This window comes from Anomalospiza imberbis, chromosome 5, assembly GCF_031753505.1.
Source record: "Anomalospiza imberbis isolate Cuckoo-Finch-1a 21T00152 chromosome 5, ASM3175350v1, whole genome shotgun sequence".
In the NCBI taxonomy this organism is placed as follows: domain Eukaryota; kingdom Metazoa; phylum Chordata; class Aves; order Passeriformes; family Viduidae; genus Anomalospiza; species Anomalospiza imberbis.
This window is the reverse complement of record NC_089685.1, coordinates 49,036,489-49,055,949: the sequence shown is the minus strand read 5'-3', so window position 1 is coordinate 49,055,949 and position 19,461 is coordinate 49,036,489. Positions and strand designations below refer to the sequence as shown.

The following is a 19,461-nucleotide window of genomic DNA, read 5'->3' as shown; positions in this document are numbered from 1 at the left end:
AGGCCAAATCCTTTCCCTCCTCTTTGTGGCTGGGGCTGTGGACATGCAGAGGGGGCAGGATGAATGCATGACACACAAGGGATGGGGGCCTCCCTTGAAACAGAGAGAGTTCCCTTCACATCAGAGCCATACAAATCTCATTAAAATCTATCTTCATTGTTCCTTCTTAATAAAAGAGAGGGTGGCATAAAATAAGGTGAGTTTTGTGATGATACAGGCAACATCCAACAGACTGTTAGAAATTGTAAGGACTAACAAATTTAAGTGGAACAAATTTCCACAGCTGAGATGTGTTTTGCTACTGTTGGTTGGTTTTCTCTTGGGTTTGGTCTTTCTGTTTTGATTTTGTTTATCTTTTTAATGAAGTTTAAACAGGATGCAAGTGCATGTGACTGTAGATATGCCCTCAGTGGGTGAACCCAAACTCTCAGGGATGGTTGTTAAGGGATGCTGTAAGTGGCCAGCAGCTCCTAAACTCTCCCCAAGTTTTCCATAGTTTCACAGGCCCCCCACAATTGTCATGGTTCCTCCTGTTCCTTGTTGCCCTCGTCCATTGAAATTAGTGACTGAAAAATTTTGGTGTTTGTCATTTCTTGGTCATCCCTTTGTGTCTCTGTGTGTTTTTCTTTCTATTTTTTCCCTGTATTATCACCTTTCATAGAATCATAAATTCACAGAATGGTTTGGATTGGAAGGGACCTTAAAGATCATTTTGTTTCAACCCCCTGCCATGGGCAGGGACACCTTCCACTATCCCAGCTTGCTCAGAGCCCCATCCAGCCTGGCTTTGGACACTGCCAGGGATGGAGCAGCCACAGCTGCTCTGGGCAACTTTTGCCAGAACATCACCACCCTCACAGGGAAGAATTTCTAATTTCTTCCTGATAGCCAATCTAACCCTCCTCTCTGTCAGTGTGAAGCCATTCCCCCTTGTCCTCTCCCTCCAGGCCCTTGTCAAGAGTCTCTCTTTGCATTAAAATGGTCCTTGACTGGGTTGCCTTAAAGAAGCAGAAACCTTCTCCTTCCACATATCCTTACACAGCATATAAGGCACTGATCATTTCCTGGGCCACTTAGAAAACATTGCACCACCAGCTAAAACCATCAGAGGTGCCACTGGCAGCATGTAAAACCTGCTCTTAGCCAGCACTCCTTGTAAGGGCATTCTGGACTTGGGCTAAAATAATTTTCCTCACTGTACATTTGGAAGCAGTGGATGGGCACCCAGATACAGAGGGAGCAAATGCCATAGCAGAATTCTCAAGAATCTCTTGTCATTTTGGAAATAATGCCTTTCTCTTGCATGGAAACAGGGCTTCATTGAAATATTGGGGTTTTGGTGCGAGCCAAAGTTAAATGAAAGGATTGGAGCAGAAGGAACTGGGAAATGAGGAAGGATAGAACAGCAAACTGAAAAGGCTGGGAGAAGATAGGACATGGGAAGGAGGATGGGACATGGACAGGAGCTGAGGGACAGGATGGAAGAATAAACACATGGAACCACCTCAGGGCCTCTAGGATGGAAATAAATTAAAGAATGGAAATTGAATATTGAGGTGCAGGAGCAAAAGGGGTTGAACAGGCCCACAAGAGGACAAAATTCAGCTGAAGCATGAACAGAGCTGTCAAAGCGTTTGCATCTGATGCTGCAAAATCTGACACAGTATTTCTACACCTCAGTCATTTTAAGCTGCCTAGCAAAGAGCTGTGAAACCCTCCATCTTTTCCTGCTGAGGGGTCTCCATGCTGCTGTCACTATCTGTCACACTCATTCATTTGCTCACACACCACAGGGTTGTGTTGTGAACCTAAAAACTATGAGAGGATGTTTTTCTTCCTGTGATAAACACATGAAGTCCCTGAAACACATCCACAGCATCTCTCTGGGAAAGGGCATCTGAAAAAAACCCAACGTATTTACATGGGAAATACTTAAGGGATTTACAAAGAAAAGCTTAAAAGTTACTTATCTGTAGATAGAATTTTGGGGGGAAACTCAAAACAAACACTGTATTTAAGGAACTTTAGGTTAACGGAAGTACTTGAAAGCTAGGAAATATTTGTGTGAAAGTTTCTGGTACAACCTGTTTTGTCTTCCCCTCCTCCATTTATCCCAGTATTGTCACAAAATCTTTAGTTATACCATTATATAATTTTTGCCACTATAAGAACTTGTCCTCATTCAACACACAGAAAGGACAGCATTCCAGGAATAGTCTGGGTTGATCCAGGGAATGGGACTGTCACCTTCACCTCGTGGAAGTGCAATTTTTCCTCCATCAGTCAGCAGTGGCACAAGCACCCTTTTCAAAGGGCAACATAGAGACTGCTCAAGGCCTGGCTGCATGGGGATCTGAGCAACCTGGGCTAGGGGAAGATGTCCCCCCACCCATGGCAGGGCTTTGCAAGAGGATGGTCTTTAAGATCCCTTCCAAGCCTGGCCATTCTATGATTCTAGCGCTGGGATGGAGGGTTTCCCATCACAGAATATTCAGGGTTACTTCTGTTTTGAGAAAAATTGATTTTTTTATCCCTGCTCATTGTGGTGATGCATGAAATCATGGTGGGTACATGGGTATTGTTAGATGGCCCAGCCCTCCTCACCTTGTCTGGTTCTTTGAGATCTGCAGTTACACAAACTGAGAATTCTTTGTGCATTTTCTTCCCTCTTGGAGTGTAAAACAAATAGGAGAGCCAGGGTTTCGTTGCCCATATGCAGTGAAATCACTGCTCTTTCCTACCCTAAGGGATTCTGGCATTCTGTGAGATGCAGAGCAATGTTTCAAACCCAGACCTTCATTTGGACTAGAATAAAGAGGCCGAAGGCACTCAGGGATCTGACCATGAACATTTGATGCCACAGCAGTTGATTCTCTGATGCCTGGAAGGATGTTAATAAACATCCTTCAGGCTTCTCCTGCTTTCTGGTGAGAGAACAAACCAGGAGAACTCCTGTTTCCGAGTGGTATGCCTAACAGCTCCAGGGCTCAAGCTAATTCTGCTTCCCTCCCCTGTTCAGCACTCTCATTTATAGATTTATGGCTCTGAGTAAGAAGGGAAGTATGAAGTTGGCTGTAATTGGTACTGTGCATAAGTGTAAATTACCATTTCAAATGGGGATGCTCTGCCAGCTATTGCATTTTTTTTTCATTTTCCCTGTCTATTGCTCTTTTTAGACTGTGGGGATTTGTTTGATGTGTGGAATATTTTGGCTCCTGGGAAATTATTCTTACCCCAGGGCATCCAGCCTGTGGGAGGTTCTGTTGTGCCTCCCAGGCTATGCATTAAGGTGCTGATGGATGATTTTAGAGGTGCATTGATCATCAAAATATACTGCAGGTATGGAAGGTGTTCTTCTTGTTTCTCCATTTGATGGAGGTGAGTGTTACAAGATGTCACATGAGCAAAGCATGTCAAGCTGTTCTGCTGAAGGCCTAGTGGTCAGCCAGCATCCCCAGCATGTACTGGGAAGCCTTCAGCCCCAAAAGGAGTTTTGGAAAAGGGATATAAAAAGTATTTTGCTACTGGGCTGCAAGCAAGTGAAGAAACTGTAGTAGGGTTATAGGGATGAGAAGCTCCATAACTGGGAAAAGTACCCGAAAGTGGGAAGCAGAAGACAGGGGTAGCACAGGAGCCGTGGAGGAGGGAATTGGAAAGTTCAGGACATGAGGAGGTGACTGAGAAATGCAGGAAGACAAGGAAGTGGCTAAGAAGTTTTGCATGCCCTAGCCTCAAACCTGGGATTCCCACTTGGGATATCTTAGTTTTGTAGTGAGGGTCTCTGGGTTTGGCTTTCCTGAGAAAATGCTACACAGACCCAATGTTTTGGCAGTTGCAGTGCTGATCACATCAAATCCTGCAAAAGGGAGCTAAAGGAAATCCAAAGGGTGGCAGTGTTACCCAAAATGCTGAGCCCCATTTGGGGGTGCATCCAAAGGAATGGTTGAAGCTGAACTCCCATGCTGCAGATTGACAGTGCCTGTATGGACCAGGCCTGGAAGGACAATGTCCCTCCAGTTCTTGGAGTAGGATGAGAGCCCAGAACTGGGTGTTCTGTGCTAGCCAGAACGATTTGCCCCGTGAATCTCTGAAGGGATTTTTGTGCACCTTGGCATTAATGACCAATACAGGCTGCGGGAGGATGTGGTCATCAGCAGCTCTTGAAGCACAGCGAGGTGCCAGACCCGAGCTTGGAGATGTGATCACAGCCACTGCCCCAAAGAGGAGCTTAGTGGCACCCTGAGGTGGCACTTGCCTTGTGGTGTTGGCTTCAGAACCAGCACCCAAATCCCTCCCCAGGGAGTGTTATGGAGCAGCAGTGTGGCTTTTGGGGACACTATTCTTGTCCCTCCCAACATCTCCGGGTCCCCCTTGCCTGCAGCTCTGCAAATTGTGTGCCATCGGGAGCTGCTGGCCCAGCAGGAGGCTGAATGGTGGCAGCTGGCATTGCCTCGATATAGAAGTGAGGGAGGGTGCGGCTGCTCGGGCAGCGCGGTGCGGAGCGGCTCGGGAGCGGGCTGCGTGCTGACAAGGGTAGTGCTGCACACCGCAAGGGCTTCTGGCTTTAACACCGAGCCCGAGCGCACCGTGAGCGCTCCAGAGGGACAGCGGCTTCTGAAGGACTGTCAGGAGCAAGCCCAGGCGGTGCAGAGCTGCTCGGAGCTGGGCTGTGGCAGGAGGCTGGGAAGGGATGGGGTGCGGCAGCACCTCGGCTGCCCGGAGCACTGCTCGCCCAGGTAACGGGGAGCCCAGAGCTGTGGCAGCATGGAATGTCTGTGTGGGTGGAAAATGGTCCTGCACACCGTGCTGGAGCTCCACGCTGACTCTGCTCTGCTGACTGAAGCTTGCTCCTTCAAACACAGCACAGGGTGAGCTCCGTCATGTAGACATGTCCTGTGTGTCCTCTTAGAAACCTCGGGAGCTTTTCCATCCCTCCTGAAAGCTGTTTTGAAAGGATTTCTCAACAGTTAACCCTGCAAATGAATAAATCATAATTATGATTCAAATAATCCCGGGAATGAATAATTCATTGTAATAATTGAAAAAGAAATTTCAGCAAGAAGCATTTTACTATTACAAAGGCAAACATTGATTATTTTAAAATTTTTTTTCAAAGAATAGGTATATTCTCTAGCAAAGTCTTTTTCATCTGACTGCCATACCCCAATTATGTATAATATGAAACAAAAATACGCTTCCTTGTGTGACAGGCATCTCCCCATAAATGAAAAAATATGCTTTCTTTTGCAACAGCCGTCTTCAATGCTAATGAGCAAGAAAGGAAAGGGGATTAAGTGACATTTAATTCATATTCACCTCCTTCCTGAGAAGAGAGCCAAAGAAAGCAGCCACAGTCAGCTGGTCAAAATGTCCAGAGCCTGAACCAGGAATTGCCAGCTAGTTAGGAGGGTCTGGGAGGAGGGAGGCATAAAAAGGGGAATGTTTTCCTCTATATCCGTGCTGCTAAGAAATGGTGTAGGCTAAGCACGTGGCTTGCAGCCAGCAAAGGCTTCAGATGCTGCGATGATGATAAAAGCCTGGTTAATAACAATTAGCACCGACAAAGGGCTTTCAAGGGAAAGACAGACTTTTGTCCTGGGAAGGATGGATGCAGAGTCACCTGTTAGCCCATTTCATTTCTCTCTTTCAGGAGAAAGTACAATGTCGTGAGTTTCTCTGTGCTTTCAAATGCCGAGCGTGACAGGGACGGGGCAAACCACAGGTTTCTAAAGCCAAAAAGAGCTGGTAGTCTGATTGCTTGTGAAATGCAGATTCTGATTTTGGGAAGACTTAATGCTGGCTGTGTGGTGATGGATCAAAAAAAAAAAAAAAAAAAAAAAAAAAAGGCAAGCTCACGTGTTTGGTATGTGGGAAAAGAGGCAAACTCGATCCACCCCAAATGAGGAGAGAAACTGCATTTACCTGTATCTTTCCCCGATTCACCGTGACAGGTTGTCTCCATCTGTGGATGGTGCGATGCCACCGTCGTGCTTGCATCATGGCAATGACATTTATAAATGGAGGTCCCCGAGCCACAGGCATGGAGTGACTGGCTCAAGGTCAACTCCAGCCTGCGGCAGGGACGGGAACAACACCGAGGTCAGCCTGGTCCCACGGCTGGGCTTTGAGCCCTGCCCGGGCCGGCGGTGTGGGACAGCCCCCGGCAGGGGTTTGCCTGAGAAGACAAGGGCAGGACTCCAGTGGGGGAGAGGTGGGCGAAAGAAGGGCGGCGGCGGTGCCGCCCTTTGGACCAGCTGTTGCGAAACTCCTGGCCGGAGAGCTGATCCCCCGGCGGCTTCCACTCGGGGGTCTCCCCCGAAAAGCCGACGCCCCTGGGCTGGAGCTGCCGCGTCCTCCGCGGCGGGGGGAGAGGTGGGGCGAGCATCCCCCGTCGGCGGGTGCGCGCATCCGTCTGTAGCTGAGCGTGTCGGCGCTGGCGCGGCGTGCGTGTCTGTGTCTCTCTGTCTCCGCGCGGGTGCCGGCGTGTGTCTGCGTGTGCCCCTCTCCCCGTGTGTGACACCGTGCGCGTGTGCTCGCACACCTCCCTCTCCCGCGTGTCTCTGTGTCTGTGTGTCCCTGCGTGTGCGCGGGGAGCGCAGCGCGGAGCCGGGCGCGGCAGCGGCGGCAGCAGCGGCGGCGGCGGCGCGGTGCCCCGAGCCCCGCGGCCGGAGGAGGAGCCGCGCCGGGAGCCCCGCGGAGCCGCCGGGCGAGCGCGGCCGCACCGAGGCGCAACAGGCAGATGGCGGCGGGCGGCGGGCGCTGAAGGCGAGCGGGGCGAGGCGGAGGGGCAGGGAAGGGAAGGGCAGGCGAGGAAGGGCAGAGCGGGCGGGATGCGGGCGGAGGAGCCGCTGGCGCTGGCGGCCCCGCGGGCGGGCGGCGAGGCGGAGGCGGAGGCGCCGGGCGAGGAGCGGAGCGGCGGCAGCTGCTGCAGCAGCGAGCGCCTGGTGATCAACATCTCGGGGCTGCGCTTCGAGACGCAGCTGCGGACCCTCTCCATCTTCCCCGACACGCTGCTGGGGGACCCCAGCCGCCGGGTGCGCTACTTCGACCCGCTCCGCAACGAGTACTTCTTCGACCGCAACCGGCCCAGCTTCGACGCCATCCTCTACTATTACCAGTCCGGGGGCCGGCTCCGCCGGCCGGTCCATGTGCCCCTCGACATCTTCCTGGAGGAGATCCGCTTCTACCAGCTGGGCCAGGAGGCTATCGAGACATTCCGGGAGGACGAGGGCTTCATCCCAGAGGAGGAGAAGCCCCTGCCCCAGCATCACTTTCAACGCCAGGTCTGGCTACTCTTTGAGTACCCCGAGAGCTCCGGGCCGGCCCGAGCCATCGCCATCGTCTCCGTGCTGGTCATCCTTATCTCCATCGTCATCTTCTGCCTGGAGACCCTGCCCGAGTTCCGCCAGGAGCCCAAGGGCCCCCAGCCTGGCTTCGGGGAGGCTGCGCCACTCGGGGACGAGGTGCTGCTGCTGCCGCCGCTGCCGCCGCCGAGCGGGACGCCCCCGCCCCTGCGTCCCGCTGCTGGCTCCGGCCCATTCTTCACAGACCCCTTCTTCCTCATCGAGACCCTGTGCATCATCTGGTTCTCCTTCGAGCTCCTCGTGCGCTTCTTCGCCTGCCCCAGCAAGCCCGAGTTCTCCCGCAACATCATGAATATCATCGACATCGTGGCCATCATCCCCTACTTCATCACCCTGGGCACCGAGCTGGCCCAGCAGCAGCAGCAGAAGCAGCAGCCCGGGAGCAGCAGCAACAACGGGGGCCAGCAGCAAGCCATGTCCCTGGCCATCCTCAGAGTCATCCGCCTGGTCAGAGTCTTCAGGATCTTCAAGCTCTCCAGGCACTCCAAGGGGCTGCAGATCTTAGGGAAGACTCTCCAGGCCAGCATGAGGGAGCTGGGCCTCCTCATCTTCTTCCTCTTCATCGGGGTGATCCTCTTCTCCAGTGCTGTCTACTTTGCAGAGACTGATGACCCTGACTCACTGTTCACCAGCATCCCTGATGCTTTCTGGTGGGCTGTGGTGTCCATGACCACTGTGGGCTACGGGGACATGTATCCCATGACCATTGGTGGCAAGATTGTGGGCTCCTTGTGTGCCATCGCGGGTGTGCTCACCATTGCCCTGCCTGTCCCTGTCATCGTGTCCAACTTCAACTACTTCTACCACCGAGAGACTGACCACGAGGAGCAGTGCCAGTACACCCATGTCACCTGTGGCCAGCAACAGTCACCCTTCTCTGAGCCCAAGAAGGGGGACAGTAATCAGTCCCTCAGCAAATCTGAATTCCTGGAAGCAGAAGACCTGGAGTCCATGAAATATTCCAACTTCATTCCTCCCAATAACCAGGGATATAAAGAGAAGAAAATACTGACAGAGGTGTGATGGGTTTTGTTGTCCTGGGTCCAGACACGGAGCTGCAAGCTGCTGTTACAGTTGTCTTCCTACAAGCAGCTGGATCTATTCAGCATTTACATGCCAGACTGTGAATTGTGATACCGTAAACAGAATGATTGTGATAATGGGCTCTTCTGGCCTGATGTGCTGTTTCTCATTACTGTGTGCAGCCAGAAATGTTCTTGCTTTATTCCGTGGAGTGCTAGCTGTCATCCCCACTCCCCTGTGCATTTCTCTACTTTTGATGACTGCTTTAATCCAACATTTGCTCCGAAACCAAGTCTTGTAACTCTACTAGCAGAGAAGTCCTTGCCACTACTTCAGCAGAAGCATTCAGCAGAGTGAACAGTTAAAGGGGCTACAAACATCTGGCTCGAGCCATGCTCTCAGTCCCTGTGCCAGCGTGGTGCCCTTGGCTGTGGGATCAGTCACGCCTGCCATGCCATTGCCTTTGAATAATGGAAACGCTGCAGCCAGGATCACAGGGAGCTCTGCAGCTGTAGGGGAAAGCCAGCAAGCAGATGCCTGCCTTCTTTGCAACCCTTGGCATGCTAAAAGATCCTCCTGGTTTGTGTTTCAAAAAAAAAAAAAAAAAAAAAAAAAAAAAAAGGAAAAAAAGGTGCATAAATCTTAAAGCTCTTTGCTACTTATGACCATACATCATGTATCAAAAGCAGGCTTAAAGAAGTCAACAGGCTTGGTGAAGATTCTCTGTGTTTTGAGCTTATCTCAGCCTTATTTATGCCAGTGCCCTGATGTTAATTGGCTTTTATAGTACCAACTTAATCTTCATAGTGGTAAGTGCCTTCTGATGCAAGGCATGTTGGAGTAACTTCATTTGTTATCTGCAGAGTTCATCTTCACACAATAGCGTTTAATGAGATGTGCTTTCTGCTTCAGACACCCAGCTCTGTATTCGGGCATGTGAGAGCAGTTGACTCTGCTGCTTTTTTTAATTGAGCATTTGTGTCGCTGAGGGAAGTTTGCGTGTTGGCGTTTTGTTGACATGGCAGAAAAATCCTGACCACAGAGAGCTCTGCACCTGTGCTGTGCAAGGATCGCGCTGGTTTAGCAAGTCGCAGGCATAAAATGCCCCAGGGCAAACGTGTCAACATTTGAAACTGAGACTGGCATGGATCCAAACTTACCTAAGCTGTCTGCACAAAGCCAGCAGCGTCCTCCAGACCCTTTGAATAAGAGGAGAAACAGCGAGCCCTGAAGAGATGCTTTTGCTGTGTTGCTGGCCTAGCCAGTTCCTGATATTTCATGGACAGGAGGGACAGCAGTGTCTTTGCACTTGGTTTTGTGAGAGCAGTTTGTGCCAGCCATGCAAAATATGCACAGCTTGGTCTGCAGTGCCAGGTTTGCCAAGGAGCTAGAGATTTCTATCTTCAAATACACGTTTTGCTTCCCAGATTATTTCATTAGTTTCAGTCAGCTCTGCTTTACACCTAACTTGAAAAATGTTTCTAGCTCTGCCAGCAGGTGAGAAAGGGAAATGGATGCTTTCAGATTCCACTGGCAGATTTTCCTGCAAGAAAAAGTCCTTCTTGTTTGAATTCTAAGTGTTTATTCTGCATTCACACGTCTGCATGTGTGTGAAAGCAAAGGCAGCCATTAATGCCTTGCATCACACTGTATGAAATGCATATTGGAATGTACTACATATTGCATGGGACATGTGTAATACATAAACCAGACATAATGCCAAGGTGCAAAAATACAGAGAATAGATTTTGTGTATATATTGTTCTTTTCAAGGCATAAGACTAAGAATGCTAAAATCATATCATATCATCATAGAGTGACCTGGGTTGGAAGGGACCTTAAAGGTCATCTCTTTCCAAAGAGGGACACTTTCCACTAGACCAGGTTGCTCAGAGCCCTATCCTTTAATATAGTCAAAACTCGTTGTAGACTACCAGTGTAGAACTGGTTGTGAGATGGGATCTGTTTGCATCTTAATTACTCTGCCTGTTTTCAGTTGTCTTGAGATATGGCTCCATGCCTAGAGTGCTTTTATTGTGGCCTCTCTCCATCCTGGCCCTGCTCATATGGTAGAATTTGTTTGTAGAAATCATAACTACTCCATTTCTCCTGCGTCCTGTTGCCTTCTGAAATGTTTTTGGTGTGCAGGGATCTCCCTTGGGGTCAGCACACGGCCATCATATTAAAACCTCTGCTCTCTTTTTTGCTGAAATCAGTAGGAAAATGCCACTTGTCTCAGTCTGGGAGACATGAGTTTGATGTGTTGAGGGCTCACAGCTCAGAGGGGTTTGCCTGAATAAAGCCTAATTTCTCTTTGCTTCATGGGACTGAGGCAAATGTTTGTGAAGGTCTGGGCCTTGGGGACCATTCTGCATCCCTTGATGTGTGTAATCAGCTGGTGGGTAAACTGTCCTGGTGAATAAGCGGAACTGAGGGGCACGGTGGCATCTCTGTTGATTTTGTATAAAAGTTGTCCAGTTCTTAGCGTGTCTTAGTCTTGGTGGTGTTCTTAGTTGTGTTTCAGGGTCACCTTAATGAAATCCTTACTGTGAGGCCAAGAGAGGGACTGTTCTTCAAATTTTGTGTTGCTAGAAACTAGCAAAAGAAGCTGCTATTTCAGAGGGATGTTTTGGGGCTGCTGCCCTCTCCCAGCAGAATGCCCATGTTTGGGGATATTTTGTGCCTGAGTCTATCAGCTGATAAAAGTTCCCCCAAAATAAGATATAAAAAACTCAGGTTGAACACAAGTTCTGGAGGAGTCACGAGACACGCTGAGCCTACGTCAGAAAATTCCTGTGCTCATTCCTCCCCCTGGGCCTTGCCCTGCTGGCCCTGCCAGGCAGGAGCCCTCCCTCCTGCCCAGAACAGGTTTTCCTCCTGACCAGCACGACAGACGGCTGGACATGGAGACTCCAGCAAGAGAAAAAGATCACTGGTAGCACAATCCCAGCGTGTCTTACACAGATCCTCTTGCAAAGAGATGTCCTGCCTTTGGGTGGGATCCAGCAGTGAGTTTCCAGGTGGAATGCAGCAGTGAGTTTCTAGTGGGTATTGGAATCTCCTGCCTGCAGATCGCACCCAAGGTGTGAAGGAATTTTGCGGTGAGCAAGGCAGCTCTGTGCAGTTTTTGTGAGCCATGTTTGTCAGTTCTGAAAAGAAAAGTGCACATGAAAATGTGTAAAGCAGGAGTGATGTTTGCTCCCTGGGTTTTCTGTGTTTGCTCTAAGAGATACAGAATACCAAATACAGAACACCAACAGAAGCATGGAAACTGTAACCTTGGGACTCATTTGGGGCATGTAAATCCTTCTCTAAGCACCTCCTGAAAAGCAGTGAAGTCCCAGAGTCATCAGTAATGCTATATGTTACAGAACTTGTGGAATCTGACCTTTTTTAAGGAGCCTTCAGATTTTTTTTTTTCACGTGACTGAAATGACACAGTGGCACCCGTGCCATTGACTTTACCAGAGGTCCCATGCCACCGAATGACAGAGATGCTTTCAAAACCCTTACCTCAAGTAAGCCCTTAGCACTCCCCCCAGCTGCTCAAAATGCAAATCTGTTTCCTTCTGAAGGTAGAGCACATCCCTGTGAAGCCAAGTAGGCACCTCCAGGGACCTGTTTCCATAACAACCTCCCGGACTGTTTCTCTCCGTGCTGTGATTGTGGCTACAAGCGAAAGCACTCTTTGGATATTTTGTGTTCAGATATCAGCACCTTATCTTTACAGATGTTTTCTTTGCCTACTAGAGCTGATCCCATCACCTTATATTGTGTACAGCTGCCCTGTCCAACTTCAGGTGGGCAATCTCCAGCCTTTGAAAGCAGGGACTGCAAACCTGGAGATGGGAAGATATTTTATTTGTCCATTCTTGCACACAGAGAGCTGGAGAGTGTGTGAAGGACAATCTTAGCTGAGGGGCAACTGGCTTGTGAATGTGGAGTCATCTGGGTGCCTGATGACAAGGAATATAAGCTAAAGCATTACATTAAAGACCCAGAAATTCCTCTTGCAGCAATCTCATTAGGAAATAGTTTTGCAGTGGAAGAGACTATTGCTCCTTCCAGATGCCCTGGCTGGTTTGTGATGGTTGGTTCCCCTGATAATCTTCCCACAGGATGTTTTGCACCAAAGCAGGCAAGGCAGAAATCATCTCCTTGGAGGTGGGGAAGAAAGGAAGGAAAGGAAGAATTTTACTGAGGATACCATTTTTTTTATCCACACAAAGGAGTGGAAGCATGAAAAGCATCAAGACCTATTCTGTGGTGTTTTACTGTTGGACTCCTGCTCTCACCTCCAAGATGAAATTCCTGTTCTGCTCCTTCTTGGAAAATGTTGGAATTTGGGATTTTTGAGTAATTTCCTGTATGGGCCTTTTGATCCAGCTTTCATGGATAAAAATTCACGGCTACAGCAGCTGTGAGGGTGAAGGTGGACTTGGTCTTCTCTCCTGGGTCCTCTCATTCAGAGGTCCCTATGGGATAAAGAAGAGTGTGTGTAAAGAAAATTCAGGGCAGCAAGAGACAGGGTAAGGACTGAAGTGTCTTCCACATGGTGATGGAAAGAGCAGCATCAACCCTAAAAGCAAAGGAACAAACAGCTCCAGCATCTGCTGCTATTGCAGAAATAGGTAAGGTTTCTTTTTGTTCTGGGAAATTAATGACCAAGAGTTTCTTGAAATTAATGAGGAAAGATTTTCCAATTAAGATTTGCAGCCTAAAGGGAGAATCTGGTTCTAGGTGAAGAAAGAAAGATAATTATAAACTACAGAAATGTAGTATGAGCCAGATCCTCACCATCTGCTGATTCAAGCTGGCAAAACGCCTTTTAGTACAACTACCTTGGATTATATTGGGCTCCAAGTTCAGTCTTCTGCATCAAATCCAAGCATGTGTACAGTTTGATAAACTGCTTCATTTTGTTTGTTCTTTTCTTGAGGTCCTGTTTACATCAGGGAAAGATCTGCAGATTACAGCAGGAGTCAATCACAGCTTTCCCAAAAGCTCTCACCTGACTCAAGTCCAAGTAAGTCCTACCAGACTTGGCGGAGCTAAGCTTAACTTTAAGTTTTTATTGACAGAAATTAAGAGCAGCAGCATTTTATGCATTTCTCAGTGGTGGAAAGATGTGGGCAGATTGACGGGGAATTGGAAGATACTGCCCTCCATGGCAGCCCTGTGAGCACAAGATAGCTCTGTTGGTGCTGCTGTAACCAAGAGCACAGCCTTGAGCCCTTCATCGTGGCTCTTAGAAGCTTGCACTAGAGGCAGATCCCTTCTGAAGAGATTTGCAGCCATGTTATCAGCAGGCTCGCAGGAGAATGCCTGAATTGCAGGTACCTGCTTCAGGCATAAGGAGGGGAGCAGGTGTTGGCAGGATGAAAGGACTTAATCCCCTGATGAAAGGAACCAGGGGATGCTGCGTGTCCTTAGCTGCCACCACAGACAGTGCCTGAGGATACTGCCTGCCAGTTTCAAGGAGCTCTTCTTGTTCAGGCTGGGGTCCTACAAGACCCTGCCCAGGGAGATAAATCCAGAAAAATGTTTTTGGGGAAAGCAGACAGGGGTTGTGATAATTAACAGTGCAGCAGATGCTGTTAGTACATGTTAATTCCACATGCTTTTCCCTCTTTGGGTTGGTTTTCCCTTGCTCCAGGGAAGTCTGTCTGGGGCTTGTTGGCTTTCACAAGGAGTTTGAATGCCATAACATGGCTTTACATTTTGGGAAACTCATAGCTGAGGTCAGTGTGGGTTTTATGGTCCTAGAACATTCAATGATGAACCCTCACCACTGGAAATATCCAGGTTGTCTGTATTAATTAGATGAAGCCCAAGAAATAATTAATAAGATGAAGCCCAAGAAATAATTGAGCTTTGCTGTGTAAAACTTTTTCCTAGTGAAAGGAAAGAAAGGATTTGCAGGAGGGAATGTGTTTATCAATTTCCATGGTCACCATAAGTACTGAAGCTGTGTTGACTATTCATTGGAGATAACAACTGGGGGAAACATTTGTCTTCACACAAAGAAAATTGAGCAAGTACTTCTTTGGCTTCATTTTCACTAAATTAATGTAAAGATATTTATTCAGTGGTATAAAATTTTGGAACGCCCTTAGTCCAAAAGTGGCATAAGTCACAAATTTATTGATTTAATTACCAAATCTAGCCATTGTCCATTTAACAAAATGAACGGCCTCGATTCCACTCTCTCCCCAAGGTTAGATAAATGTTTCCCTAAGATTTTGGATGGTATAACTCCTGATTTAAATGAGTCTCAGAGAAGAATCAGGCCCAAAGAAGGCGGCTATAAGTGCACATGACTAGGCTGGATCTCTTTAGGGTGCTGTAGGTGCACATTGGTCCATTCACCTAAAAGGCTGTATACAATTTTACACCAACAAAAGGTTTGGCTTTCAGAGTACATATCGGTTTATTCTCTTACATTCTCTGGAGGGAAATGAAATGGTATTTTACAAGAAAACTGGAACATTACCCTCCTTTCTTGCTGCTCCTTGATGCATCTGTTGTTTTCAATTAGCTTGATGGCATCCATTTTCAGAAAGCAGATGCTGCCCTCTTTTACACTGGTGCAATTCTGGAATAACTTCACTGACGTCAGTGAAGTGACTCCAAATTTATCCCCGGCAAAAGCAGAATTGGACCACAGTCTCTTTGTCTGCCTCTCTGCTCCTGAGCTCTGCGGAAGGTATGCCACTGCCACACCATAAGGTGAGAGTGAGTGCCTGTCTGCTGTGCTGTGCTTGGCATTTTGTGCCCTTGACACCCCCACTCACGTGCCTGGCTGGAACAGGAGCCCGGCTGGCCTGGGGCTACATGGCCACCAAATTCCTGGTGCTGAGTGGAGCACTTGCTGGCTCTGGATTCCTGACCACTCTCCATCTTAGCTTCCTCTTGCCTGGATATGTTTCCCAAGGAGACAGAGTTTTTTAAGCTGAAGAAATGTAGTTGCAATTCTCAAGTAATAGAACAACAGAAGGGTGGCAGAGGTAGATGTGGAGACAAGCTCTGCGCCTCCTACATTTTTTTGCTGATAGGGCTATGTGAAAATCATTGCAGTCCTGGTAGGTTGGCTCTACATCTGCTGGTTTCAAAGTCTCCATTTACAGGTCATACTAGGTTGGAAAAAATGGGGCTTTCCTGCTCTAACTCTTCTGTTCTCAGTCCTGCCTTCCCTGAAAATGGACAGAGAACTTTGTGTAAAATCACCTTTAAAAGTTTGCTATAAGGGAAAACACCACTGGAGATGGGGCAGATGAGGGTGAGTAGAAGGAATAGTTGTGAAATCATGGAATGTCCAGGGTTAGAAAGGGCCTTAAAGACCATCTTGTTCCAACCCCCTGCCATGGGCAGGGACATCTTGATTGCTCAGAGCCCTATCCAGTCTGGTCTTGAATATCTCCAGGGATGGGGCAGCTACAGGTGCTCTGGGAAATCTGTTCCAAGGTCTCACTACCCACACAGGGAAGAATTTCTTCCCAATATCCAATCTAAACCCACTCTCTGTCAGTGTGAAGCCATTGCCCCTTGTCCTGTCACCCCAGGCCCATGTCCAGAGTCTCTCTCCATCTTTCCTGTGGGCTCCCCTCAGGCACTGCAAGGCCACAATGAGGTCACCCCAAAGCCTTCTCTTCTCCATGCTGAACAATCCAAATTCCCTCAGCCTTTCCTCCCAGCAGAGCTGCTCCATCCCTCTGATCCCCTTGGTGTCCCTGCTCTGGCCTGGCTCCAGCAGCTCCCTGTCCTTCACTCAGCCAGAGTGCCAGCGTCACTAACTGAGCCACCAGAGTAATGCAGCCATAAAAATAGAGGTACAAGTCTTGGAAAATCTCAGGACAAGCACGTTCAGTAACACCTGGGAAATAATAATTCTGCAAGGCCTCATCTGGAATGCTGTGTGCATTGTTGGTGACCTAAATTTGGTCAGGCAGGATGCACAGAAGAACAGCAAGTATGGTCAGGTGGATAGAAAGTGCTTTACTAGTGGAAGCTGGAAGAGCCTGACTTTTCTAGGCCATCAAAAGACTGACAAGACCTCTAGTTAGGAAAGTACTGGGGGCAAAGTAACTAAAAGAGAGCAAAAATATGAGAAATTGTAAGATCTTCCCATATTTCTTGTGTCTCCAGATTGTTTGCCATACTGCACGTTTACCTACAAAAGACCAAATCCTGGTGATTTTACTATTAAATACTTGGGGTTTGTGGGTAGGAGGGAGAGCTAGGAGAGGAACTGTGAGTCTTGGGAGGTTTTTTCCTCTGTGGGACTGAGGAGAGAGAAGGAAGTCCTAGGAGTGGGGTAGAATGGCACAAGGGATACCATATCCCTCAAGGAGCTGGTCTGGAGTCAGAGGGCAAATTCACACCCTTTAAAAAACCCACCAAACTCTGTTCACTGCTCTTCCCCTCAGCCTGGAATGGCTGCTTACCTTGTCCAGTCCTTTCTCCCTATTCAGAGCTCTCCAGCTCTTTGCTGACCTTCATTCTTCTTGGAATCTGTGGTCATTCCTCACTCCCATGAGCTCCCTGGAATCATTGGAACGGAGCATTGCAACTAATGTGGGGGAAAGCCTTGAACCACCTCTGCTGCAGCTCATCTAGATTATCTGATTTGAGCAACCTGCTCTGGTGGAAGGTGTTCCTGCCCCTCTGGTGGGAGGGCTGGAATGAGATGATCTTTAAGGTCCCTTCCAACCCAAACCAGTCTGTGATTCAATGGTTTGTTGTAGAAATAAGCAGTGCTGCTCACAGAATCATTAAGGTTGGAAAATACCTACAAGATCATCAAGCCCAGCTTTCAGTAGAATACCACAATTCCCAGAAAACCATATCATGAAGTGCTATGTCCACTCATTCTTTAAATATTCCTGGGCTGGTGACTCCAGCACTTCCTTGGGCAGTCTGTTCTAATGCTTAACTATTCTTTCAGTAAAATTTTTTCCCTAATATCCAACCTGAACCTTCCCTGATGTGACTTCAGGCCCTTTCCTGTTGTCCTGTCCCTTGTTCCCCTGGAGAAGAGGCTGATTCTCACCTGGCCTTACCCTCCTGTCAGGGAGTTGTGGGGAGCAGCACTGTTGGGTACGAGGTCAGAGCAGTCGATCCACTCTGGTCTGAAGAGATGAGCAGAAGAATTTCCTCTTGCACACACTGTTCTGACACAGACAGAAGAAAACTTCACATTTCCTCTCTTACCTCTCTCAAATTGTTTCCCCTCGTGGAGGTGAAGATTTCCTTAAGCTCAGGAGGCAGAAAAAATATTGACCGAGGTGGGAGCTTCATCCATTTAACCAGCTGTGTCACAGAAGTGCCAGGAAGGAGCTGTCCTTAGACTTTGTCCTTGAGCTTTCCTTGAGCTTGTTGATGCTCTTTGTTCACTTCAGTGAGGAAACCATTGTCTTGTCATTTCCATTGCTATTTTGGCCAACCAGTTCTGCTCTTTAGCTTTTTCCTGTGTGTAGAAAGAAGGGTGGTGAAGGGTCTGGAGGTGAAGACACACGAGGAGCTGCTGAGGGCACTCGGTCTGTTCAGCTGGAGAAGAGCAGACTGAGGCCAGAGCTCACAGCAGTTCTGCAGCCTCCTCACAAGGGGAAGAGGAGGAGCAGGCCCTGATCTCTGCACTGTGGGACCAGGGACAGGACCCAGAGAATGGCTGGAGTTGTGTCAGGGGAGGGTTAGGTTGGATATCAGGGAAAGGTTCTTCCCCCAGAGGGTGCTGGGGCACTGAACAGGCTCCCCAGGGAATGGTCATGGCCCCAAGGCTGCCAGAGCTCCAGGACCAGGGTGGGATTGTTGGGATGTCCTGGGCAGGACCAGGAGTTGGACTTGATGATCCTTGTAGGTCTCGTCCAACTCATCAACATCTCAGGGTGTTCTATGATTCTGTGATTCAATGAAAAGAAAAGCCAGGCAATGGAAATGTTACTACTTTCCATGCACATCACAAAAGCCTGTGAATGTGCACACCGCTTGTGCTCTAGCAGTCGGCAGGATGGTGCACACAAATCTGGTGACCCCTAAGCTGTCTTAAGAACCTGTCCCAAGCACTTGGCATCATTTGAGTCATGGCAACAAGCCACATTAGAAAGGAGTTGTAAGAAATACCGAGTAAGCCAAGGAGTTTGATTTGAACCATGAACACAGTGGTGCATTTATTTCTGATCTCAGTTTACTCACAGAATTATGGAATAGCCCAGGCTGGAAGGGACCCTTAGCAGTGTGTAGTTCTCAGGCTCTGAATTATTCTCATATTTTAGCGTGTCAGAAATAGCACTGTCTGGCACATTCCTTTGAGAACTGTAGACTATGGCCTTTCATGCTTATGACAAAGCAATTGATCTTTGTAGTCTGTCCTTGGAAGTGACTTTCAGAAACATTTTGGAGAGTATTCACTGCCGCATTAGTCTGGTATTTGATGATCTGCTACAGTTTTCAGCAGTGGATTGCAAACGTTTCTCTAGGACGTATTTTCCTCGAAATCAGCAATATTCCCCTTCCTCAAAATCAGCAATATTTGGGAGAGAAGTTTCATTTCAGTTCATTTTGGTACTCTTTACAAAAGGCATGTTTGGAAAATTTTGTAACGTGCACAATCTCTTTCTTAATATTCTAATTTTTTTTTCCTTTTTTTTTAAGAAAATGCATGTAAACAAGGAAAATTACAAGATTTTGCCCTGTTTTGGTTTTCTTAGTTTGTTTATTTTTGGTTTTGTTCTTGTTGTTGTTTTTGGTGGTTTTTTGTTTGTTTGGTATTTTGTTTGTTTTTTTTTTCTAACTTTGATCTGGAATGAAATATATTATATGGATTTAGGGTTTGTGGGTTTTTTTTCCCTTTTGGAATGAAGGGGATTATCCTTGGTTTAGGGGAGTTTATTTTTAATAAACTCTTTTTTAAGCAGTCTAGTGGTAGGCGTTGGTTGTTCCTGTTCATTACCAGTGTGGCTCCAGTGTCAGCTCCAATACTTCCTTGAATTCAGCCAGGTGATACTCAAATGCTCCAGAAGAGATGGAATGACAGCCCAAAGCTCATTGGTAATAACAACATGTATTCCCGGTGACA

The 19,461-nt window shown here is 48.0% G+C and overlaps 1 protein-coding gene and 2 long non-coding RNA genes across 3 annotated transcripts in view; 2 read left to right on the top strand and 1 right to left on the bottom strand.

Annotated features, from left to right (window-relative positions):
• Positions 1-620: 620 nt before the first annotated feature.
• Positions 621-19,461, bottom strand: part of LOC137474233 (uncharacterized) — a 243,070-nt gene continuing 224,229 nt past the window's right edge. The window contains exon 2 of the long non-coding RNA XR_010999249.1: positions 621-785. This is a non-coding gene — a long non-coding RNA (uncharacterized lncRNA). The remainder of the gene's footprint in view (positions 786-19,461) is intronic.
• Positions 5,958-9,997, top strand: LOC137474218 (potassium voltage-gated channel subfamily A member 6-like). The gene has a single exon (XM_068190584.1). The coding sequence runs from the start codon at positions 6,831-6,833 to the stop codon at positions 8,385-8,387; it is 1,557 nt and encodes a 518-aa protein (XP_068046685.1). The 5' UTR covers positions 5,958-6,830; the 3' UTR covers positions 8,388-9,997.
• LOC137474217 (uncharacterized) overlaps positions 12,306-19,461 on the top strand; it is an 18,590-nt gene continuing 11,434 nt past the window's right edge. Inside the window, exons 1-2 of the long non-coding RNA XR_010999242.1 lie at positions 12,306-13,018; positions 13,327-13,413. This is a non-coding gene — a long non-coding RNA (uncharacterized lncRNA). The remainder of the gene's footprint in view (positions 13,019-13,326; positions 13,414-19,461) is intronic.